This window comes from Ixodes scapularis, unplaced genomic scaffold (assembly GCF_016920785.2).
Source record: "Ixodes scapularis isolate PalLabHiFi unplaced genomic scaffold, ASM1692078v2 PGA_scaffold6__148_contigs__length_123643588, whole genome shotgun sequence".
NCBI lineage: Eukaryota > Metazoa > Arthropoda > Arachnida > Ixodida > Ixodidae > Ixodes > Ixodes scapularis.
In genome coordinates, this window is record NW_024609881.1 from 21,593,694 (window position 1) to 21,620,060 (window position 26,367).

Below are 26,367 nucleotides of genomic sequence, written 5' to 3' on the forward strand. Positions count from 1 at the left end.
CAGAACTTCAAATAGGAAATTTAAAAGCCTCCTCGAGACCTTTACTTTTGTTTTCATGAACTAATAATTCATGAAATGCGTAAAACAGTCCAAGGGCAACCTGTGTAATTTCAGCCAAGTGTAAACACATTTGTTAGGCTGCATTGATAATATAGCGAGTCTTGAATATTTCTTAGGCACACACTTTTACTCTCTGTTGGGTAAAGTGCATCTAAAAAGTACTTCAAGTGCAAAGTAAATTAGAGGTGATGTACGTAGTTAAAGTTAAGTAGAAAGTACACTGGGTGCAATCGGGGCTGGGCAGTATCGTGATGCAAATATATTTCAATAGTATCTTATACACTTGAAGAATGTATCTCGATACACAATGCAATACTTTGCCAGACTTGGGTATCTCGTTACATTTGGTGCCGTTTTTGATGATAAATTTAAAAGATAAAGACGTGTTTGGTGCAAAGTGCTTCAGAATTTATATTATGAACCTGCCCTGTAAGATTATCCATCACAGTCACCAATATTAAAAAATGCTGGTGTAAAGAAGGTTACTGGCAAGAATTACAGAATAAGCTCCTCTCACAAAGCCCTCCACTCTTTCCAATTTAGCGGAGCAAACGCTCTAAAGTAGTTGAGTGTAAAAAAGGTACGGCTTTGTTGTCCAATCTTCCCAATGGGTGACTCAAAAGCATATACTACGACAGTTTGAGATGCATCCTCACGGCAAAACAGGGCTTGTGCAGACGCCTTTTGGCAAGCAAGGCACGCATTCTTTACAGTTCAGTAACTGTGGTTCACCGAAAGTGACATGTTTTTTTTTTGTTTCTTTAGCATCATTAAGAAGCACTGACACCCCCAAAATTTATTTTTATTTTTCGCCAGGCGATTTATTATGATGTCAGAAGACTGCCCAAGCAATATTTTGTTACAGTGTTACATATATTTTGAATAAAGTAAAAAAAAAAAAAAAGAAAAAAAAAAGCAGCTGCTCGAAAAGGGAACTGGACTGGGGAGGAAGAAGAAATATAGAGGTGGAGAGAGTTGGCAGAAGTCACATGGCCCTGATACTTTTTTCCCCCCAAACAACGCATTTGCAGCTTTTTAGAAGCCACAAAAAATGGGTATCATATTTCTTTTCTATGTTCAATATTGTGTGTGTGTCTGATGACCTACGACTTTGATTATCTTTGGTGGTTGTGTCTAAACCATAAGCAACGGCACGTGGCCACGGAGAAGAGAGTGAGCGCGACTCAAACCGGCCAGATCTCTAACAGCTGTTTTTAGTGGGAAAGAAAACAAATTTCGAGCCGCGAATGGTTTTTTGGTTAGTTGGGCTCTCATACGTAATGTGAAAATAAAAATCTTGGCGAGCATAAATACCCTGTCGGGGATAAATAAAGAGCTCGAAGCAAGGGGATGTGCATAAAATGACACAAAAAGGAAAACACAAGCATACATTACCATTTGGAGCACAAGCATACATTACCATTTGCATTCGCCACAAAGTACACCCCCCCCCACATAGCACCGTTTAGGAACTGATGTATTTTTATAAGTATCTGTATTCCGGAATACTTTTTTGCCGTTTTTTCAAATTATCTTACGAATATTCCATTTCATAAAAAACAAATGTATCTCAGTGTCTGTATTTTGGGCCTTAAAATACATGTATCTCAGTATTTGTATTCCCGAATACTTTTTGGAGTATCTCTGCTCAGCCCTGGGTGCAGTGTACTTGAAGTAAAGTATACTATAAATAGAATGTACTTCTAAAGTAAAGTACAAGTACTTTTTGACAGAATCTTTCGTTCACCTATCGGTGATTTTTTAATTGGTATGCGTTGCCCCAGGGGTAATCGGGATTTGGGAGTGCATCACTTATTTTCGGGAATGGCGCCAAATATTGGATAAAGTCCAGTGACCAGAGTAGTTATTTTCAGAACTGGCACCAAATTCGGAAGTCCTTCAGACTTCTGAATTTGACTGCTTGCGCTGTCTTGTTGTAACCAAGGGGATTAGATGCACTAAAAGAGTGCATGACGTCGGCCCCATGGTTTCTGCAAGCAATCCTCTACAGGAGTGTCCTCTTTTTAACCCCTTAAGTGCCACATTTTTTTTCCCCCAAAAGTACCCTAAAAGTGCCAGTTTTTTTTATTTTGAATTTTTATTCCTCTAGTATTCCACATATAATTTGAAAAGTTTATTATAAAAAAATCAGCGGAGGCGAAAAAAATGTTTGCCAACTAATACGAGTGTTGCCATCCATGATCAGTGCCGCAAAACTACACGGATGAGCCTTGCTCGTCCGTGGAATTGAGGGCTACCGAAAAAACCAATAGACGAACTGAGCTCGTCCATGGCATTTTTAGTCCGAAAATGGCCGACGAGCTCAGCTCGTCCAAGGCACTTAAGGGGTTAATGAATAAAAGCTAGTGTGCAGGCGAGCTAGTGATAATTAATCATAATGTGACACCCGAAACTGTGGTGTGGAAAAATTAAGGAACTTTTGATCAAGCTGAAGGAGAAGAAAACCATGGATAATGTTGCAAAATATTGAGACATCATCCTCTGTTATTTTTTTCTTTGACTTAAAAATATCCTACTTCTTCTGCATCACAGTTTTGTGGTCCCATTATGGTTAATAGCCCTCTCCCCACATTTTTAACCTTTTCACTTGTGCTGACCGGGCGAGAAGTAGCAAGGGTTTGAAATGCTACAGGAAAGCCGCCCCCAGAACGAATGGAGCGACGCGTCTTCTGTTTGCATTTTTGATGAGAGTAGTATGTCCCTCCCAGTATTTCTTCAGATTGGACAAAGCATCATTTGGTGATACAAATTTAATAAGACCGAATTTGAGGAATGTGCTCGGAGAATGTACTTCAAGTAAAGTACAAGTTTTCTAGATCTGCTTGAACTAGTAGTACTTCAAGTACAATGTACTTAAACCACTTCTCAACACTGCTCATACTCCACCAAATTATAACAATAAATAGGCTTCACAACCCTCTTAAACCATACTTTTCCTAAATCTGTAGTATGTAGGCAGTGCACTCTGGCTGGCAGCCTTTTAAGCGAGGTGTCGTCTCGTCAGTGAAATCTCTGCATTTTTAAACACTCGTTGGCTCTTTGCAAATGTGAAGCATATTAATTTAAATGTGTTGCCCTTATGGAACTGCACTAAGCAATTTGACTATTAACAAACCACCATCAGAATATGAAAAGAATGGTAGGGTGCAAACAAGCTGGGATGATTAAACATGATGAACTATACCGGAGAAAGAGGACAATGAAGGAGAGGAAGAACAGGAGTCTCAAACACAGCTCAATATGCTTTGGAGAATATGCTGAATATGCTTTTGAGAAATACTAGAGTTTGCTTTACCTGAACACTGACATTTCCATTCCCTTTAGTTTTTCGGGGTAGAGTACATATGAGGGTGCACAGTCTGGATAACTCTTAGTTGTTCATTGTAAATTTTGCGACAAATAATGCAGCTGTTTGGGAAACTGCTAGTAAGTTGTGGTAATGAATGAATCAATTGCAGACAAGCATTGTTTTTTGTTGCATCTCATCTGCTTGTGACAGAGAAGCAATTAGCTTAGATATCCAATCTAATGTGTTTATAATCTGAACTGGATTAAAGCGACACTGACACTCTCCCAAAAAATGTTTTTATTGTTTGCCAGGCGATCTATCATGGTGTCAGAATGCTACCCAATCAATATTTTGCTGTCATATATATTTTTAATAAAAAAAAAAAAAAAAAAAAAAAAAACTGCTCTAAACCAAATTTGAATTTGGACTGGGGAGGGAGAAGAAATATAGCGGAGGAGAAAGTTACCAAAAGTCACGTGGCTGTGCAACATTTTTTTTTTTTTTTCAATTGATGTATCTGCAGCTTTTTACCAGTCACAAAAAATGGGTATCATATTTCCAGCATTGAGTGTGCGCCTTCAATGACCCACGACTTCGGTTATCTTTGGTGGTTGTGTCTAGACCATAGAAAATGGCCATGGAGAAGAGAGTGAGCACAACTCAAACTGGCCAGTTCTCCATCGGCGGTTTTCTGGAGGAAAGAAAACAAATTTCGAGCCGCAAATTGTGTTCTGGGTAGTCGCGCTCTCGAATGTCATGTACAAATAAAAACCTTCGAGCATAAATACTCTGTCAGTGTCCCTTTTACCGTTCAGTTAATCGGACCTCACCACAGTGCAGCTTAAAATTGACCGCCAGTCACTTGCGTCTTTTTCGTCAGTTCAAGAACTACAACTACGTACTGTTTACATACAAGCGTTATGCAGACAGTTCAAACGGGTATTGAAGGAAATGGAGAATTTGACATCCAACAATATATATACAGCAATAACCTCATTTATTTTAGAACTTTCTCAGTGTCTACTGCCTAAGTGCAGCCAATCAACCAGTTAGAATTGGCAGCGAAAACGTGGTGGCTTTTCAACTAGTAGGGAAAGCACGCGTGGTACAGCATGAAGCAACAGCGCAGCTCGACAATCACGAGGACTACAGTCGTCCTTCTCTTTGGGGCCATAGAGTTAGTATAATGTACGCTAGAGGTTCAACTGGCGCTAGTGTCTATGCGACTTCCGTGACGCAAATTGAAGCAGACAGCAACCAGTCTACTTTTGCGGTGCTCCTGTGCATTCCTATGGGAAAACACGCATGCATTTTTTTCGCCGGAAAATAACACGGAACACTTTGCTTATTTGGGTCGTACCGAATTGTATGTACCTTGAAAAAAAATTGGGTTGTGTGTGTATTTATACAGCCTAGAACTTGGTTTGCCTCACAGAGGCGACGAGCCTCCCAGCTGTAGATAAGAAATTTAGCCAGTGCGGTACAGCCGCTAGCCCGGGGTCTTTAACGTGCATCACGCAGTAGTGATACACGACCGCACGCCGGTACGATGCTCATCCAGATCAAAACGGGCAGGGGTGGGGCTCGAACCCAGGATCCCTGGGTTTATGTACCTTGATTAGCACTGTAAAAGTGTAATTGCTTTAGTTAGCACATTTTTCTTCCTCAGTGAACAATGTTTAACTTCGCTACATTTCAGTTCTAAACGTGTGTTCCGCTGCAGGTGTGTAAAAACAAGCAACGATTCAAAGCAAAATTACAATCGAAAGGAATATAGAGTGTGTTCAAGGCTCGCCAGCATTCCGGTGACGCTTACATATTGCTAATATGCCAGTCCTGTCACTATATGCAAATGACCCGTCTTGCATCCTTACGAGCGGTTAAAAACATTCAAAACGTAAGGAATGAAGTATGTAGGCTATAAAAGGTGTCTCTTTTTATTATTTTCTATGCCGGGCAGCTTTTATCAGTCACTTGTCCTCAAAGATTTCGAGCTTGCGGGCAATGTTTTGAACGTAGAACAAGCATCTTCGCACAGAGCAGAAAGAATAAAACGGGTAGTTACTGATCCAGTGTTACTGCGTAGTTCTTGCCGTCTCCCTTAATTTCCAGATGTCTTTGTTCGCTTGGTACGTGTATCCCTCATACTGAAAAGCGCCGACGTCGTGTTCATGCTAACAGTGTCAGACAGTTCACATAAATACACGTACAAAGCCGTTTTAGCACCGTTTTAATGCGATGAATTTGAAAGAAAAACACCGTAACTGACCAATTATTTCGTCGGCCCGACTGAGAAATGTTTGAAGCTATCTAAGTTGTAGAAATTATTTGGGATATTTGTTCTTATGATCGAGCGTGGGGAGAAAATGCACTCACTCTTTCCCATAGAAATGCATTACCGGAAGTCGATTTTGGACTGGTTGCTGTCTGCTTCAATTTGCGTCAGCACACTAGCGCCACTTGAACCTCTAGCGTACATTATAATAACTATGTTTGGGGGTACCGACATGTTAAAAACTAGAACATGTGACACCGCACCTTTTTGAACAGAACATCAAAGCTTTTGTTTGTCACTGTACGAGTCAAAACAGGAGTGACCATTTTCTTGTACTTGTTGTTTCTCAAATGTCAAAATATTCTGTTAAATAAAGAAGTGCGACAAAATTATGAAGATTTATAAGCAATTTTTAGAGCCGATAGGAAGCTTTTGAAAGAGCGCAAGCACCACGTGACTAGTGGCCAGTCACGTGACTGCTAGTTGCCACTTTTGTGCGGGCTCCCGCTGGCGCCAGCTACGAATTTGTTTCGCATTGTAAATATAGCTCTAAATAAAGGTTGTTGTTTTTTTGTTGTAAATAATTTTTCGCATCCTTTTTCATCCAGGCCGGGGTCACACTGCTCATATCATACAAAAGAGTTTGCCAACGCAGGTCACTGCAGCATCCGTGGTTTGGATGCCACGTGCCAAGTTTTCTCCTTGAACTCGCTGCCATGCGACATTTGAAGCACGAATCTTCCGGAGACTCGCGTTCGAATCTGTGTGCAGATTGTCTTCTGTATGAGTTTTTAGAAGTGTGACCCGGCCTAACGGTTTTCGTGGTGTTCTGTCATATTTTCCTCGAGGATCCCTGTTCTTAAAGGGCAGCTTTGCTCTTTTTTTTGCTTTTTGAAAAAAGCAATGCAGTCTTCTTCCGTGTCACCTAGGAAGACCCCACGCCAGATGTTACGATATAGTTCTGTCTAATTGTCTCTTAAACAGTCCAGCAAACTTTTTGGAACGTGCCAAGTTGCCGAAATTGGCTGACTCTAGCGGGAAAATTGAGGAGCAACCAACTGCGCAATCAAGGCTATGGCGTTGGCATAGCCAGCATTGAGTGAAACATCATCACCATTGCCCCTTCTTTTTTTTACTTGTCCAGGCAAGTGTAACGGGTGACGTCAGCAAAGTTTCCTCTCGGCGCTCAACTGTGTTCACGTGGTTGGCATAACGTGCCTGCGCAGCGCGCTTCTTGGAAGCCGTCCTGCCACTACTGCCGCCTCCCGCGTCACAATCGCCGTCGTCGTCTCACTGTTTGTGATTATTGTCTCTCGGAGTTTTGTTCACCCTATGTCCGCAGGCTGATGCCGCAGTTGTGCGGACTTCGTTAAATGTCGTAGGCAGGAAACTGTGGTGAAGAGTGCGGTGCAGACGACACTTGCACCTGGAACTCGCCTTCATCAACGGTGGTTCTTTGGCCCGCCCCAATCCTGCTCGTTGTTGCGTATAGAATCACGTGATGTCTCGTACCACGGGATAGCCATGTTTTTGGCAGCCCAAGGCCAATGTTGCCGAACGAAGCCGAAGTTTTGGTTTTGAATCCTGCTCGTGTTTAAAGTAAGATGTAACGAAATGCAGTCGAATCTCGTTAATTCATACTTGAGGTGGACTGAACATTTCCTTGAATAAAGAGAAGTATGAATTACCGGAAGTTTCCTTTTATAAAGACACATAGGAAGGGACCTGCATGTTAGTTTGAATTATCCGCAAGTTTGAATTAAGCGAGTTTTAATTTACGAGATTTGACTGTATATCCCATTTTTCGTTACAAATGATACAGTGCCTTTTATTAGTGCTTTTTAATGTGAAATCGCTCATTATCCCAGAAACTGAGCGGAGTTGCCCTTCAAAAAGCAACTCTGGTCGATATTTTCGAATCTGTGATTACGACCGTTTTCAGCTCAGTCAATGTCCCTGAATTACAAGGTATAATGTTTTTAGTTTTATAAATATCACGGTTCAAAATATGATTTCGGGTGTCTACGGCAAAACCAAAACTATCTTCTTGAAAGGGATGGCAACACTGATCATCAGCTGTATGGCTGCAACTTGTTGTCACCGTGGTGCTCCGGTACGCGGTGCAACATGCAGAATCAACTGCAGCACCACTGCGACGTGATGTCACGGGAATGCTGTGGTAAGCATCGCCCGGTGTTGCTCGACTAAAAGCCATCCCGCTTGACGCACGTTTAAGAGTTGCTGGTCGCATCTTTAAAATCGGTTTTAGTGGAGCACGCGGCTTTGCTTTGACGTAATATTTCGGCTGTGATCATATTTCGTGCCACTAAAGTGATATTGTTCATTTATTTTGGTTTCGTATTCGGTCGGAGTTACCCTTTAAACAGATTGTGAGTTAATAGTATAGGAGCTTTCTGAAAGCCAATTGCACGGTGGCCCCCGCAGGTGGTCCCTCCAGGGTGGCGGCAGCCATGACGCACGAGGGCTACCAGGTATCCGTGGTGGCCGAGTGGTTCCACATCGTGCCCCACGTCGACATTGGTTTTGCTCCCGTCAACTCGACCTTCGACCCCAGCAGCAATGTCTACCTCGAGGTGAGATTGACCTGTTCAGACTCGGCGTAAACTGCCCATAGTTACCTCTAAGAAACGCTTAATTTTCCTCGGTCGTACGGATAAAGTTGGGGTACGCAAAGATCTGTTTCTGCGGCATTCTTCGGGGTTTGCAATGGACATTGCATTTTTTTTTTCTTTGGCAATAGCGCATTATTTCGTTATAAACTTCGCCCTTTTTTTATATGATGGTGGGCACATCTTGTGTTTGTTACTCCTTTCCATAAACTGTTTAAAGGGCATCTGCCAGATGGAGAATGCTGTAACGCATTTGGCGTTTCGAATCCGAGACTCAAAGTTCATAAAAACTTGCTTCCCGCAAAAATTAAGTCATTTTGCTACAGTATTCATGATCTACATTCATTTCTATTTTTCCGCTGTGGAATGTATGGGGGCCGAGAGCTCTGCGAGCTGTCTCGCGCTGCTTTTTTCTTGGTCCCCACCTCTACCTGTAATGGGAATAAACTAATATCATTATTAGCTTCCCTGGCTGCTCTTGACTGGAGATTGCTTTTTTAACTGCCTCAGTGTCACAAAACTCGCTTTTCTAAAAGAAACAATATTTTTGTTGAATTATACGTTTAGAGTTTGGAGCAATTTCATCTTCTCGCACGTTCCGGCTCAAAAATGACTTCTCTTTGGACTCTAGCTTCATGGTTGCGTCAATGTAAGAGTCATTTCGCTAGCCTCCCATTGGCTGGAGGGAGCATGGAGGAGTGGTATGTCCACTGTGCGTGTTTCCTCCGGAAAAAGATTTAACAAATTAGTTGTTACTGTAAAATTCTGAGAAATACCCCCCCCCCCCCCACCCCCCACCCCCCAAAGATAGCCCACCCCTATTTTTGGCTTGATTTGCTATATTTTTTTAAACACTGAAAGATAGCCCACTGCTAGTAATAATAGTGTTGGGATCAATGATGGCCTCGGCGTAAATGCGGCTAGTTCACTATGGCGGGATGTAAGCGGACGTTGCTCACTGGGAAGTACAGTCATCTTTGCTTTCTTGCCCCTTGCCACCATAGCAAGCTTGGAAGGGACACCACCTAAAAAAAGCAATTTTTTAAAACTTTTCTCGATTGTATACCGTAAATTAGCCCAATCCATATTTTCAGCCGATTTGCTCTTGACGTTAGGTGGACTATCTCGGAATTTTATGGTGGGCAGGTGGTGGGCGCATAACCTTTTGCCGAAAAATGCCCGATCTTAGCAGAAGCTCGAGTACTATTTTGATGCTCTCTGAGAGACTTTGGTCTTCTTTAATACCTTTTTACCCATTGCAGACAAATTTCTTTTCGTAAAAGATACTATGCAACTTTATTTTAAAATAGGCAACTTGTGCAAAAATTAAAGCTGACATTCACTCTGCCTCCAGATGTCTGTTGCTCTCGCTAAAAATTCCTGACCGTCTAGCGGGTCCATTCAGTAAATATGTTACTGAGTGGTATTGTTAGAAACATTCAAGACGATGGAGAGCAGCAAACCACATCTAAAAGCCAAGTGCATTTTCTTTTTTTTAATTTTCATGCAAATTGCTCGTTTTAAATAGTTTCAAAGTCATCAGACAGGTGTTACAACTCGTGATCAGAAAGGATAGTTCACTTGTCTCTTTCAGATAAACTTTTCCATATTTCTTAATCAGCTAAAGCGTGCCTCCGCGTTGAGGACATGTCGCCTTTCCCTCTCGGGGAAACTTCGAAACAAACAGCAAAATGTCCTGAAGGGGGCAGAGCAGTAGCGGTAGTGATGCCGTCTGCCGGAGAGCGAATGAAAAAAGCTTTGAAACCGAAACACAAGGCAGACGCGTTGTCAAGGCTTCTGGTCTCTAACACAACGTGAATCACACTCGTGATTAGGAGCCAAGGGGTTAACGGCGTGTAGTGCGACACGCTCTTTGGTGTGTGGCACTCGGTCGCAAAATGTGAAGTTGATGCATTGTTGCCGCCATCACGCAGAGCCTGGGCATCTTGATAGCGGTTCCGGGTTTCTGGCTCATCCTGACGCTGCTGGCTTTCCTCATCTTCTTCCTGTGCCGCTGCTGCGACTCTGGTCTCAAGAAAAAGCGCCGACTCACCCCGCTCAAGTGGACGCTGGCGCTGTTTGCACTGCTCTGCTGGTGGGGCCTCTCGTCTGTTTCCACTCTACGTTAGCTGGCCGACGTCTTTGCGCATGCACTGTCGGTGCAGCATTTGGGGGCACATGCACAGTATGCCCTTTTCGAAATTCGGTCGAGCAACATTGGTCACTACATCATCATCATCACGATGAAAAGAGGGAACCACTGAAAATATGAGACATTAAAATAGACCATGTAGAAGAGTACAAATATCTGGCAGGTATGGCTCAATGAGATTAGGTAATATCTAAAGAAACACGGAAGAAAATATAATTAGGTAGGGAAAAATAAATTAAGCTATTGTGAAACTCTAGGCACTCTGGAATTATAATGAATACAAAGTGGTGAGAAGTATATGGAAAGGAGTAATGGTGCCTGTACTGTCTGTTGGCAATGGAGCACTGTGCGGGAGATCAGAGGTTCTGTCAGGATTGGATATTCGACAAAAGAGCATGGGCAGGTTAGCACTGAGAGCGCATGGGAACACACTAAATGAGGGAGTGCAGGGCGCTGGTCATCCTCTGAGAGCAGAGAGGCAATTAGTAATTTGAAATTTTAAGAAGAAAGGTTAATTGAAATTGATGATAGCCAATGGGCACAGAAAGTATTGAGGTAGTTATACATTAAAAGTTTAAGCACAGAATGGACAAACCATACTCGAAATCTGACATTGAAATACATGCACACTAGTGATGGGGCCGAGCAGACTAGATCCGTCAAAAAAGGCGTGAAAGAGGCAGAAAGGAAAATGTGAGAGGAAAGAATGCAAGAAAAATCATCTTTAACAATATACAGGTCATAAAAACCGGGCATAAGAAAACAAAATGTGTTCGATAACTCTCGGGAAAGTTCTTTGTTGTTCGAGCCGAGAACAGGAGTGTTAAAGGGGCCCTCCGGAGCGTTCTGCGATGGTCTATTTATGACAGTAACTCAATCTACGGGCCCCAAGGGTCCTAAAAATCGTAAAATTATGGTCATGCGTGGCATATTTCCCTATTAAAATTGCTATCAAAGTCCCCGGCACGCCCCCCTTTCTGAGATGACCCCGGAAAACGGGAGGGGCATCTCTTTACGCGTCAGCCAATAGCAAGCGAAGGATTCTGGCGTCGCTGCGCGTCACCAACGCGGCCGACCGCCGACCCGCGGAGGAATCTCTCGAACACGCGCGGACCGTCGTCAAGGAGCCCGGACTTTGTGCTCGGCAGTCGTCGTTCATCGCACTGCACCGTCGCGCTGCTACTGCAATATGCAGTGGCATTCCACAGGTGACAAAAAAAAGTTTGACTTGTTGACGTGCAACGATCGCAAAGCTGGCTTCGGAGTCGGGATCCACGGGAAGAAAGAACATGTGTCCCGCAAACGCACGCCTGCAGACGCCCCGGGAAGCAGACGAGCTGACGCGCCGACGCATCACCCCCTAGCAACAAGCTTGCGGGGAGAAAACATAGTTCGCTTGTTTTGGAGCGATGATTGCGGGCTATGTTTCCCGCACCACAATAAGTTTACGTTTTTTTCAAACTCTAATTTACCACAAGCATAAAAAGTGTTGCAATAATAACGTTCGCATTCACCGCGAGATGCAGCATTTCCATTGGTCAAGTTTTAGCGATGGGCAGGAAATGGGGGATTGTCTTCTAAGAGAAAATAGTCCCAATATATTTCTACTGCCATCTGCTTAATAAACTGTTTTGTAATCTAAAACTTTGTATACATATTAACTTGCACCTACTACGTAATATATCAACATAAACAGATGATCGCAGAAGGCTCCAGAGGGCCCCTTTAAGGACAAAGACGTATAGGGATAAATCTCAAGAGGTAGACGCATTATGTGCCATATGCCGTAGTGAAAGTGTATGGAACATTTGACCTTGTAGTGCACAGGGCTTCGACTGCCCTCCCTGAAGGGGTAACGGATTTGGCGGAGGCGCTGGGTTTTGCTGGCGGGGATGGAATAAAGGAGGAGGTTAGAAGATTGGTGGACATTATCTAGCGAAAATCAAATGAAGTAAAACTACGGTAACTAGCACAGCTGGAGACAGGTGGGGCAGGAGAAAATTGGGACTCCCTCTCGTGTGGCTCCGGCCCAAAGTCTCAACCCTGTCCCCCAGTGGGTTTGGTTTTGAAGTAACTCCCACAAGGCTCGACCAGAGGAAAATTGGCGATTCCCTTGCCGGGGGAAGAAGGGGGGGTGATGTTTGTAGCTTTTTTTTTGTCCGATCCCCGCGAAGTCATCCTGGTGATATCCCACACTGGGAGGGAGGGGGGGGGGGCAGGGGCGGCGGAGCTTACTTTATTGCTTTGCACCGGCATGCTTGGAGAAGTGGCTGATGTGGGGAAGTGCTTTGGTTAGCCAGTAGAAGTCTGGGGTGGGCTTATCATGACCTGGGTGCTTACTCGTGTTTAGATGTTTAAAAAAATAGTGCGCGAGTGCTTTTTGTGTCAGGCGCACGTTTGGCGTCTTACGGTAGCCTGAAAATGTGTGCTAAATTTTATTCAAATGGATGATTCACGTTAGTTGCAAGACTAGTGCGAAAGGGAACGAGAACTTCAAAATTAAGAAGGCATGGTTTCGTAGTACAAATGCATTGCCATTGGTTGTCAGTGCAATAGACTTTTTCATAAATTCATTGCCATTTTGCTTTGATATTTGAGCTGTCTTATGGCTCAAATATCAGTCCAGCCTTTGGCACACTAATGTCGTTAAGAATGTAGTTCTTTATCGGGCACTGTCACTTTCATACTTCTTTGGCAGGCAGTAGCGTGGATTTTGCCGTACAGTTCGTCCAAGTTTCTTCACTTTCAATGGTGACAGATTGCCGTTGACTACTAAGAGTTAAGCCAAGTAAAGCTTTGGTAAACTTTCCCTCATTTAGTTGCTTGTGAGCCTACTGCATGCTTCGAGGTTTCTATTTGAAAGGATTTATTACACAGTCAAATGATCCTATATTCTTTCTAATGTCAATTCGTACAACTTTCACATTTTTACGGACTTCTACGTTCCTTCAAACACTGAGCCTTGATATTTTTAAAATAAAATTCTGGTCGCATCGTGAAAGTTTGATTGTTTTTGCTCAATACATTCTTGATTTTAGGCAGACCCTCTCATAATATTGTGGCACAATTTTGCTTGTGTCATCACTAATAATTTCTTAGAGCTAGGCTGTTGTTCCAACGCCCTTGATGGCGCTGCACGCAACTTGCGAGGCAGAGTGTGGCTGCCGCCTGGGAGCGTAGGTTGCACGCTTAGTCTGTCGGTCCTTTTCTGTGCCAAATGTCAGATGTTCATGGTATATTTACAGTATGGAATTTTGATTAGAGTAGGGGATTAAACATATAGTTTCGAGGTCACGTGCGCTGTAACAAATGCTCGCTAATCCCTCGAGCACGTGGGTAGTCGCGGAAAATCTGTAAACGGCCTGCAGAATATCTGCAGTCCCTTCGGAGCAACCGGACTTGCCCCTTTTGTTGAAGGATTATTGTTGGCAGTATTGAGCTGTGTAATACCTTTTTTTTTTTTTTCTCTGTCTTTTGGTTGATGAGCCTGTGAAATTTGCAACTCTGTCGTGTGAGGGGTTGCTTTGAGTTTCTGAGGTGCCTCCGTATTCTGATAACTTTTCCTCCCGAAAGCACTATGACATATCTGGTTTTTTCCTTAGAGAAAGATCTGTCGTGTGAATGCTTCATGAGTGTCAGGTGTCGGATTTGAGTACTCATTGAGGTAGAACGGCATGTGACAAGCTCTCTGCAATTTCTCCTTCAGCGGTGCTCTCGCCCTGGGCCTGTTTGGCAATGACCAGGCACACGGCGGAATGGTGGCAGTGCAGAAGTCCACCCAAGACATGGAGGATAGCCTCAGCTCTATGGGGAACCAGGTAACCTCTCTCTCTCTTCCTCTTGGATTGAGTAGCCTCTCAAACCCAGTTTCTGCACAAACCATTGCTTCTAGACTAAAATGGAGTTCTGTTCTACGTTCACCGAACGTCAAGTTCGTTTCTATCATGAGTTAGTCGGAGCGAAAAAACATATTTTTGTAGTCCACTTTAGCTGTTAGAACTGATTATTTTGCAGTAGTTCTTAAAAAATAATGGTCTACCCAATATTTATAGATATTTGTGTAAACATTATGCCAGCTTTGTCTATCTTGCATGCCATGTAGTTTGGTGTTTCATATAAAAAGGTTTTAGTGCCAACTTTTTCCTTTTTTTTTTGGCATAACAACGTGTTGCAGTTTTTTATATCTCGTGTAATGCTCGTACGGAGCCTTGAGGTTGAATAAATGACTGCAACGAACCAGCAAACGCTCACCGGGGAATGGCGGTATCTGCCCTAAATCATGACCGTGTAGACGTCGCAAAGCATAGGTTTAAGTCATGCTGTCATGGCCTCCTATATAGGGGAAAGCCTGTGCCTTTTGTGGCAGAACAACAGGTTGTCAGGTTGTGGTAAAAAAGGGAGGAGGAGCGGTAGGCAAGGGGGAACTATTCAGAAGCCAGGAAACAATAATGCTTGTACTAGAGTGTTTCGCTCCTGGTTATGCATCGACAAGTGGTTCGTATGTGCTGACATAGTGCCTACTCTGGGAAAACACTTTGCTTGGAGGCAGGAACGGTTGAGGAAGTTTGAGAACTCTGGGAGCCTGCTGGGGCTCTATGGAAGAACTTCCGTGTTCCTAGCAACCCAGTTTGGAACCTGTAGTGTAACTCATTTGATGGCTCTAACCAATACCACGTAAAAGACGAGGCATTTGCACGACGTTGTCGGTGGATCCCTAACCCGCGGAAAGCACGCCGAAGCTTGACAAAAGCCGCAAGCTGAACGGCGCCGCGTGAATCCGCTGGCAATGACGTTGGGGGGGAAAGGCCTTGCCTTGTGGGTCGTGTCCCTCTAGCCGGGCAACTCTGACGTACCCGTCTCTGGCAGACGCGCTTCCTGGATCGGTCCCTGGGGCAGAGCGCCCAGCAGGAGCTGTCCGGCCTGGCCCTGGCCCTGGCGGGGCCCTTGTCGGACCCCGCAGCACGCAACCTGCTGGACCGCTCCCTGGAGCTCATGAAGGGCAATCTGAGCGTTGGGGCCGCCCGGGCTCAGGAGCTGCACTCCCGGGTGGGCCACCTCACCCTCAGCCCCCTGCCCAGGGCCCTCCAGCTCGTCGAGCTATTCCGGTGAGCGTCCAAAGGGGGGCTAAAGATGGGAGCTGAATGCGGCAAATCTTGAGCGCCAACGTCGGTGGTCTCGAGGGAAAAATTGAAAAGATGTGTCGCAAACTGTCCCTCAATGCTGTTGCTGAAAATTTCTTGGTTTAGCGCTCGTGGTGCTAAACCACTGTCACTAAACCAAGTGTTTAGTGGAGTTTGTGGTGAGTTAGTGTTAGAGTTAGTTTGAGTTAGAGTTGGTTAGAGTAGTCAGAGTTAGCGGAGTTAGTGGTGGTAACTTCGCTTTTTACGCATAGATTTTTCTGCCACACATAGCGGGTAAATTAACGTTGTTAATACGCTCAATTGGGAAACTCGCCCTTGAAACCTGGACCACTGGGGTCCACCAAGACCGAACTAAATACAATAACAGCACCACCCTTTAGCGATGAGTTAATACATGAAAGTTGCTTTATATGGCTACTTCTAGTGTCACTGAATGTTCCCAGAGTACTGAAACCCCCAGGCTCGAGGTACCAAGATGTCGGCCCAATCTTTTTTCTTTGCTGTGGTCACCGTGAGCTTTTAGAAAGCATGTTTTTGAATAAAAAACGAACGAAAAAAGCTCTTTTTGTACAAACTATTTTTGGAGATTAGTACAGAATGACTGGCGCGTCCCAACGTGGGTGCGTCCTAACTTAGGTGCTTTTCCATTGACCTGTGCTTTGCCTCAGAGCCACTGAGGTGGCTCCCATTGAGGTGGCTCTGAGGTAAAGCACAGGCCTATGGATCTCCAATCGACAAGTTTGGATTCCGGCTAAGGGCCCGCCACTCGACGGAAGCTTGTTGCAAGAAGGCCTCCAAATTTCGGTTTCCTGGTGAAAGATTTAAATTTATCCGCAGTCCTTTTGCTGGAGCATGCCAGATTCCCTTCGTTGGTAGGGCTCATAAAATTTTCAAATTTTACTTTTTCTCGTATTGATGCAATAACACGGTGCAGAAGACTTCAGACCTAAAAAAAGGGTGCACATGCTCAAATGTGTTCAGCAGTTAGCTATGCATTTCTGGGTGGCTCTGATTTGATAAAATACAGTTGCCGACCGTTTTTTCGGACTCCGATAATTCGGACTTGTTCGATATTTCGGACCTAAAGGAGGAACCGTGACTTACCCCATAGAAATAGTGCATATTCACGACCAATGTTTCGGACAGCTTGAAGTCCGAAAGTTTGATTATTCGGACAAAATCATCACTAGCGAGCAGCGGGAAACACCTCTGAGCAGCGGCCATTTTGAATTCTATATTGGCTGCAAATGGATTGGCTTGGTTTGGCAGCGCTACTTGAATACTCCTGAGTCCTACCGCTAGGTAACGCTATGCTGGCCCTTTTTTTCCATTTAGCTCATTTAGCTGCATGTAATCATCATCATCATCATTTTGCTTTGTTTCTTTTCATCCCTTCGTGCCTCCGCCCCACTACAGTGGCTTAAAGGGGGTAGTCTGGTTATTGCGTAGCCTCCACCATGCATCGGGAACGGCCACTCCTTGGAAGACAATGTAGGTGGCGCTTCAATCCGCAGCTCCATTGGGTGCCTCAATCGGCCGGCAGATAGAGGCACCCTAACACTCTTCATAACTAATATATATACATCAAAAACAATTACTTGTTTCCAGTGAACTTCCAGCGACATGATTTGTGTTTGAAGGTGAATAAAAAATGTGAAACTAGCAGACGACAGTGTAGTCGACAGCTGCGAATCGGTCGGAGCTGGCCATGGCCAAGCTCACCAAGCGGCCAAGCCGGAGCCATAGCCGGAACGATGGTGCTGCAAGCGCCAGTGCCACCCGCGGCCGTCTTCCAATGCTGTGCCGCTTCTCTGGTTTCGTTCGTTACGCTACCCCCTTTAAAGGGGCCCTGCAATGACTTTTTTTACTAATTTTTAATTTGCACCGAACCTCAGCGCACTGAACGTAGTAACTTAGTGAAACTTTTCTTTTCTCACAATTCCCTTTATTTTAAAAGTTATAGGCAAATTAAAGTTACAAAAACAAGCAAAAAATAACCTCCCTCATGACGTCCTTGGTTGCTTGAGAGTGGCCGTGAACTAAAGGAGGAGTAGTGAGCTCATTGAGCGCTCACGGCTGCCGCACTCCTTGTCGACGACGCGAGAGGGCGCCATTAAAGCGTGTTCTCGATATGCTGTATGTAGCAGGCAGCCAGAGCGGCTCTCATTGCATTTGCTGCGCGAATAAATACTAATTCGGCATGACACTTCATTGGCCACAAACGACAGCAAACACGGGGTAAAGATAAGTTTAGAATGGGAGCTACTTTGCGCTGCCATACCGCGAAACTGCCGAACCGCAAGACAAAGCTTCTCGCCGAAGGCCTTCGGAACGCTCGAAGCCGGTCGGATCCTCCTTACCATGCGACCGCAGCGCCGCCGCATACATCCGGGAGCTTTCCGTGTTGGCGCCTGATCCCACTACTCCTTTCTAGTATGCGCCGCCTTTTCCACCGCTTGGTGGCGGGTATGTCGACGGGTCATTTCTTGTTTCCATACTTTATGAACTGTGTTCGTTTCTTTTTTGGTCAAAACACTGAATAAAAACTACTTTTATAAATAACTGAAAACGGTTCGTGCCACTTATATTTTGTATTTCGACTAAAAAGAAGCTTTTACCGGCTGTGACCAGTAGCAAGCCCAGGACCAAAGACGTCACATTTTGTACGCTATCGGTACCACGGGTCGCCCTCGTCGGTGGAGGAGGTTTCCACGTCGTCCGGTTAAAATATGAGGCACTGATATTTAGTTACTCTCTCCGTGCCCGCTGGCTTGCCCAAACCCCAAGGGACATGGAAACCGCAAAAAGGGTAGACGCTTAAATATGATTGCAGCGCCCCTTTAAAGGGATACTGAAGCGAAACTTGAAATACACCTATTATGGTCAGAAATAGGTTCAATATGATCAATGATATTCATAAATCATAATCGCGCGTTTGTATTTTGAACGGATGGCTATATTTTTCACCCTGATGGGCCCGATTGGGCGCGCGCTCAAAAATCGGCCATCGGAGAGCGCGATGCGTCTTGGGATATTGGGCGCATTCGTGACGTCACTTGTGCCGGTCGGGAAAGGCTACGGCGTGAATGTTGTGGTTACGAGCGTTGCCACTTGGTGGCGCGTCGACGATTTACGACCTGTGACAACGTGGCCGTTTGAGATGTGCAAGGGCTGCACGCACGCTGCACCACGGGACCACGGCAAGTCGGCAACCACGGCAGCACTGACAAAACCAGCTCTGAGGCCGGATTCTCAAAGCGAATTCACGACGAAAAAAGTGCGTACGACAAATTTGAGAGAAAACCCGTGCTCTCGAAACGAAATTGTCGTAACCTTTGCGCAGGTTACGACAGAATCCTACGACAGCTCCGAAGCTGTCTTACGCACTTTTTACGATCAAATCAACAAGGCCGACAGCGTCGCTCAGTTACTTGGTATCGGCCACCAACGGACATTTATTTTTCTTCGTGCTCTTCTCGTGCGTCCTGACTTCAACCAGCAAGAAAAAAGGAAGGAGTACTTAAAACAGACCACGACGATCAAGAACGCAGGATCCACAAACACACGAGAAGAGCTACAACAGCCACGATTCTGCCGACCGAGCGAGCTCGGCAGAATATAGTAGGCCTAGCAGCAACATCGACTCGGCGCACCGTTGCTCTGGCGGTCCTTGGCCAAGACCGTCTGTCCATGACCGGCTGGCCTGCTGAATGGAATATGCCCGCGCGACCCTTGTGGACCCTTACCGGATGAGTAGTTTGATCCCTGAACTAAATTTCAGAGGTCAATATTTTCCCCTTGTCATCTCGATCTCCTTGTTTTCCGAGACAGCGGTGACGAACGCTGTCGTCGAAAAGGGATTCTCATTGATTCTATCTCCTTGTTTTGTGTGATATAGAGCTCAAATAAACGCCATACGGATTACCTTGGCAACTCGGTATGTACCTACACTCTGTTATTAGTATGCCATTTTTATTCTGACTCGACGCTACGTCAGTGTCGAGCTATAGCAGTTCGTGGGAGCTACGCAATGTCGGTCTAACCTTTCTCTGCCGAGTGTCATGTCAGTATCGAGTTGCAATCGTAAGAGATCGGTCCAGAAGCGCTTACCGAAACGCGGTCTAACAGAGCGAATCCAGCACTTCGATCAAACGCGCGTGTCCGCTCCCAGTGTGAACAGGTGTTTGGCATTTGCGTGGCTCTTGCTGACACCCTCGTAGTTCAAACATATCTTTTTTAACGTCGGCTTGCAGCTCGCGACTCGCAGCAACTAATACCGGCCGTGCCAGAAGCATGCTCGGGCCGTGTCGTGCAAAGAGCCGCAACGAGAACGAGCTCACTGTGGCCAACTACGCTTTGGCTTTCTCCGCCAAGGCTTTGCGAACACGTTCAGGCCTAGGCGAATTCTGCCGGCACGCCGTATTGCCGCAGAACGGCGCTGCTATTTTGGCACAAGTGATGTCACGAGAACTTCCCCCCATCCACCAGATGAGAATTTGAAATCGTTTAATTTTGTTTAAAATTAGTTCTCCTGTGTTTTACAGCGCAATATTTATATTTCCGAGGTGGTGCCTGTCCCTAGCCCATATTTATGCAACAAGATCGGCGCTAAAATTTCGTTTCACTACCCCTTTAAGCCACTGTAGCTCCACTTTCGCGTCGCCAGTCGCCATTTTGCGCTCGTGGATTTGCGCCTCTAATCTCGTTCGGACAAAGCTGGCTTGGACGTCATGGCCCCATCTGTTCTTCTGCCGCCGCAATGTGTCGTTAAGAAGCGCAGAAAATACTCGACCATAATGCTAGAAAAGAAGGCAGCGATTCTGAAGCTAACAGAAGGTTGCCGAACGCAAACGCAGGCGTAACCTAAAACAAGGCACGCAGGTGTAATTTGAAGCAAGGCACTATTTACGTTTTTTTTAAGCCCACTTGGAAGTAATAAAGGCAAGTTTTTCAATCTGCTGATTTTTCGGACTGCTCAATTATTCAGACGTTTTTTCGGTCCCTGCGAAGTCCGAATAATCGGTCGGCAACTGTATTGGTTAAACTCGGAAAACACTTCACTTTGGCGCTGGGGTGATCAGGAAAATATGGGATCTCTGGGACCCGACAAGGGTACTTAAGATGACAAGTCTTTGGAAGGCTGTCCCTCTCCCCGCATGGCGCACACCATCGCTTAGTCGAGTGCACAAACTTTGAAACAAGCACAATGACTGCTGGCAATATGTGCTCCGACACGAAAGCAAGGGAACAACAAGATGACTAGCGAGAAAATTATGCTGCATACAGCGACAGTGGCAGGCAGAAATGCCCCTTTGAATGCTTACATGCGCACATTGCGAGTGCGCTAGGACCGCACTAGACTGCCCTTGCCCATCGGTTGTCTTTGATCTTCAAGGGGCACTAATGTGTATTTTGAAATGGTTCTCTTATTGTGCAAACTGAACCTATGTGTCCTAAGCATCCTAGGAAACCCAAAATGAAGATCATGCTTAGCTTTTTCTCCCCATCCAAAAACAAAACGTAATATTGCATTGCACTTTTTTTGACCCTGCATGATTGTAATTTTGGGTTTTCTAAAATACTTAAGGTGCATAGATTCTGCGCCATAAAAGGACAATCTTAAAACCCACTTCGGTGTCCCTTTCAGTTGTTCTTGACCATCAGCTTCTCTCAACCGTCGCTTGCCAACTGCTGGTTCTTTCCCATTGTTGGTTCTCCTTGACTGTTGGTCCTCTTTTATCATCGGTTCTCTTGACGTTCTCCTTCACCATCTGTTGTTCTTGACCGTTAGCTGTTTTTGACCAGCGGATGTTTTAAGGGCGAAGCTCCTTAGGGTCTAGCCTCGTCCGTCCGGCGTCCGTGCTCACATCGATTGCCATCCCATCTCTCTTCTTAAAAAAAAGAAAAAATGTTTGCGCAGCCCACAGGATTCGAACCTGTGCGGGGAGACCCCAATGGATTTCTAGTCCATCGCCTTAACCACTCGGCCGCGACTGCAGGACGAGTAGGGTGCTCTGAGATGTGGTAGTAACTCAAGAGCTGAGGATGTCATGGATGAAACGTTGCATGTAGCCGCTCAACGTCTATACAGGAGAGGGCGCTGCGGTGAAATGCTTATATAATCGCGTTAAACTTTGCATGCGTTGGCTCAACGTTTATAGACGAGAGGGCGCTGTGGTCAAATGCTCAAGTGCGTATATAGCCCCGATCCATACCATATATTCTTTCTGACATGGACCGTTGACTTAAGCGGTGGAAATGCGTTCCCACGGCTTCTAGCGGATCCAAGCTGATCCGCTAAAAGAACCACTGGCTCTGCATTTCATCGACCATAAAGCAGTAATAATGAAATTGAAACGCAACCCGGAACTCAGCACTACCTATGAGCAATAAAAAAAAAAAATCAGCACCATCAGCACTACCTATGAACAAAATCAGTATCATCAGCACCACCAGAGCTTCGCCCCAATCAACATCATTCACCACATGGAGATGCGGTCATTTTTGGCTATCGGTTGTTCTCAATTTCCATTTCCCACTGTCGGTTCTCTTGACTGTTAGTTGTCCTTGAGCATTTGTTGACCTTGACATTAGTTGTCCTCTGCCATCGGTTGTCCTCAACCGTTGCTTGTCGCTGACCGCCTGCTGTCCTGTGCAGGTGGCCCGCCACCATCGGCCTGCTGTGTGTCCTCATCCTGGTGTGCCTGCTCCTGCTGTGGGGCGTCATCCGGCACTCGCGCTGCCTCCTCATCCTGTGCGTGGCTGCCCCGCCCTCCGCCGTTCCTCTTCCTCACTGCCTCCTCTCCCCAGGTTCTCCGTGCTGGGGCTGCTCTCTGTGGTGCTCTGCTGGGTCATGGTCTCCCTTTACCTTGGCATCTGCGTGGTGAGCCGCACGCTTCTCTCGCTCGCCAAAGGCGCAGTGACAAAAGTCCATTTTGGCTTTAGCTCGGGTTCTTTTTTTTTTATCTTGTGAAATCCCTTGCTGCATTTAGTGCCGTCCAAGGCACCCTTCCCGGTCTTTGCACCGGTGCAATAAAGCGTGGGCTCTCAAACTATGTTCCTAGGAAGGCAGGAGTTTCGCAAGGTACCCTTGAGTGTTCCCAAACTCTCAAATTTCCTTGACTGTCCCTGCCTCAAAGTAAAGTGTCTATTCAGATGAAGTACTATCTTAGCAGATCTGAGGGCCACTCATTACTACATGACTATGAGCCAAGCACTCTATAGTTTGTGCCTTATTGTGTAGGTTTGGCTGACTCGCATTATGGGAAGGGTAGCTCGAGCCATGACGAAGGGGGCAACTGGATTTCTTGAAGACTTAGCTGACTCGTAAATATTAAATATGGTAGGCCCTCTCCCTAGTAAAAACCTGTATATTAGGGATGTGGTTACACTGAAGGAAAATTGAAGCACACTTCTAATACCTATAACAGGGCGTTCCGCGGAAATCACACTTCAGTGGAGGTGGATTCTGTCTTGGCGCAACGCTTGTGTGTGGTCTGTAGCAGCTGACGTGGGCACGGGTGGGCAATCCTGAACGGATTTTGCTCGCCCATGTTGGTCGTAGCAAGGTCATGGGAGATATGTCAGCAATGCAGCACAGTGTTAATGTGAAAGCATTAGCTGTCTCATGGAGCGAAACCAGTGTTATCAGCTTTTGAGGCCATACCAAACGGCATGTAAATTCCCGTCCCATGGAGTGAAGCCTGTAGTATGTAGCAGCGAATTGATGAATAAACTGCCACTGGCTGGCACATGTCATAGTTTCAAGGAACGCCCTCTTCATGGCGTGGGCGCCAGCAGCGCAGCAGTCACCGGCGAGCTAAGGCGGCCTGTGTGGTGCACCGCCGCGCAGACCGCCCTGGCTCGGTGCCGTGACACTCGCACCGCAAAACTCGAAGGAGCACTCAGCGGCATTGGATTCTACATTCATGCTTTCACATGCGCAACTCATAAAAAGTGCTTAGGTGTCCTCGGAATTTTCTTTTACAACCAATGGCATTGCACTCCGTGAAAGGGGGGGAGGGGGTTAGGAACTGTAAATTAGAGCTAGTTCACCTTCATTGCACCTGACGGAGTGAGAATTTTTTTCACCGACCTCTTTTACGTCGTGTTAGGATCCTCCTGTGTGAGTCCCAAGCACCGCTTTTGTCCCCTTCAACAATTAACCCATCACTCAAAATTCTTACAAAAGCGGCTTTCCTTTCTCTTCTGCCTGTGGCTTCGACAGCGGTGCCTGCAGCTGAGATAGAGTACAGTAACATGTCTCCTTCCAACGCATTACTTGGCTCACTGGGACTGTAGCGTTCGCTGCTTGCCAAGTTATGGTGGAACAAAATGTAGAACCACCCCTCTTGTTGTTCCAGGCCGGGTCAGACTTCTGCCTGGACCCGGAGCCGTTCCTGCAGAAGCAATCCAGTGGGATGCTGGACTCCGGTGGGTAGACACTTCTGCGTTCTCTCTGGGCTACCGTAGATGGGGGTGCGTTGACGCTTTTGGTGCGTTTCCAGTGGTGCTCGGCTACTACCTCCACTGTGGGGACGACGTCACCAGCCCCTTCATTGAGGTGAGCCTCAGCGAGATCACTTGCGTGCGATGTGCGGCTTCAATTTTGAGGGGTCTGGACTTTGGGGGGGATTTTGAGTTCCAAAGGGCCGCAATAATCTTGGGGGCACGGAAAAACTAAGACTCTTTAATTTGTTTACATTTTGTTAAAGGAACCCTGAACTTAGAAACTGCTTTTTTCCTTTTTTAAGCATAGATAAGGGACATTGTCACAAATCTAACTTTTCTAGAAAAAAAAAAATTTACATGCTTCATCATGCTGACAAAGACTGGTAAACACAGAATGTGTAATAGGCAGGCTTTACACCAATCGGCGTTCGTCTGGTGAAGGCTCTTCCTGCTACTTTTGCTGTTTCCTACGTTCTCGAGGAAAATTCTGCGGTCATCTGTTTCGCCAAAGAGAAGCATTCGAATGGTGCCGCCTCGCCATGGAGAAAGTATGTTGAAATTCGCTCAGATTTTTAACAAACGCCGTGACATGGTGCAGCACGACAAGCTCAGATGTATTTAAAAAGATGCTGACGCCCCCTATAAAAAGATTTCTTATTTTTTGCCAAGCGATTTAGTATGGTGTTGAAGATTACCCAATCTATATTTTGCTACAGTGTCGCATATATATTTAATAAAGTAAAAAAATGCAACTGCTCAAAACCGAAATTGATCTGGGGAGGATGAGGAAATGTAGATAAGAGAGCTGTTGAAAGTCATGTGGCTACACCCAACCACATTTCTTTTTTGCTTCATTTTTTCTGTTTGTTTTGTGAAGCAGACGAAAAACGTACATGTCGCATTCATACAAAAAACGCAGAATTCAAGCACTTGGTGCTTGACCTTTGTGCATTTTTCAAGCTTTTACCAATTCGTGTTCGTAAGATGAGCAATGTCTTAGGCCAGAAGAAGGTGCGACGACTCGGCGGCGTCTTTGTGCAAATCAGCTTGGTGGTTGGGCGTGTTGTACAGAATAAATCCTAATTGTTTTAATTAGGGATGCCGCGAACAACCCTAGGTTCGAATTCGAAAGGTTTCAATATTTTTGAACTGAACTGATGTTCGATTTTGAAAAGTTTCGATATTTTCGACCGTAGGGAGGTTCGAATTCGAAAAATTCGCAACTTTCCAAAATCGTGGGGTTTCGAATTCGAAGAGTTCGAAGCTTTCACGGTTTCTAAAAGTTTGGGTTTGATTTTTTCGAATATTTGTTTACTTGAGTTTCGATAAATTCGAAGATTTCGAACTTCCCTAATTTGAAATTCGAGAGATTCGAATGTTTCGAATTTCTTTGGATCTAAAATTCGAAAAACTCCAATGTCTCGAATTTTTTAAGACAAAAAGTTCGATAAATTTGAAGATTTCGAATTTCTTTCTACATAAAGTTAGAAAAGTTCGAAGGTTTCGATTCTCCTTTAATGCTAAATTCGAAAAAAAACCAAAAAACTTTGAAGGTTTTTGATTTTTTTTTTTTAAGTCCAAGTGTGCAAAGTTTGAAGTCGGTTGAGGTTCAGAAAAACCTTGAAGTGACCTGGCAAACTGCCTCCCTACCCCCTTGCACGCTGGTAGTAATCCGATCAAACGCCGCCCGAGTGACGCTGGCATATAGTAAGTTTAGTTTGTACATGATGCAAAATCCTGAGACTGGGAATGAAATTTGAAAGAAAAAGTGTAAGAAGTAGGGATGTCGCGAACCACCCTAGGTTCGATTTCGAAAGGTTTCGATATTTGCGAAGCGAACTAAGGTTCGATTTCGAAAAATTTCAATATTTTCGTACCAACCGAGGTTCGATTTCGAAAAATTCGCAACTTTTGACCACAGCGGAGTTTCGAATTCGAAAATTTCGAAGCTTTCACGGTTTCCAAAATTTCGAATTCGAATATTTCGAATATTTTTTTACTTCAGGTTCGATAAATTCGAAGATCTCGAAATTCTTTGAAAAAAAAATTCGAAAACTTCGAACGCTTCGAATTTTTATAGACATGAAGTTCGAACAATTCGAAGATTTCGAATTTCTTTTTGCATAAAGTTCGAAAAGTTCGAAGGTTTCGATTCTCTTTAACGCTAAAAAAAAAAAAAAAAAGAAAAACTTTGAAGATTTTGAATTTCTTTCTAATCCAAGTTTTCAAAGTTCGAAGTCCGATTTTCAAGTTTTTCCACAGTTTCAGTTTCAAATAACGTTTTCACGACTGACTGGTTTTCACGAAATCAAGTTTAGAAAAGTTAGGGTGTGATATCTAGATTCTGC

The 26,367-nt window shown here is 45.0% G+C and overlaps 1 protein-coding gene across 1 annotated transcript in view; it reads left to right on the top strand.

The window, feature by feature from the left end:
- Positions 1 to 26,367, top strand: part of LOC8044145 (protein tweety) — a 52,403-nt gene that overhangs the window by 1,758 nt on the left and 24,278 nt on the right. Inside the window, exons 2-9 of the mRNA XM_042294647.1 lie at positions 8,091 to 8,239; positions 10,210 to 10,370; positions 14,134 to 14,245; positions 15,294 to 15,532; positions 22,227 to 22,322; positions 22,379 to 22,451; positions 23,932 to 24,001; positions 24,076 to 24,131. Coding sequence (XP_042150581.1) covers positions 8,117 to 8,239; positions 10,210 to 10,370; positions 14,134 to 14,245; positions 15,294 to 15,532; positions 22,227 to 22,322; positions 22,379 to 22,451; positions 23,932 to 24,001; positions 24,076 to 24,131 — 930 coding nt within the window. The 5' untranslated portion in view covers positions 8,091 to 8,116. The remainder of the gene's footprint in view (positions 1 to 8,090; positions 8,240 to 10,209; positions 10,371 to 14,133; positions 14,246 to 15,293; positions 15,533 to 22,226; positions 22,323 to 22,378; positions 22,452 to 23,931; positions 24,002 to 24,075; positions 24,132 to 26,367) is intronic.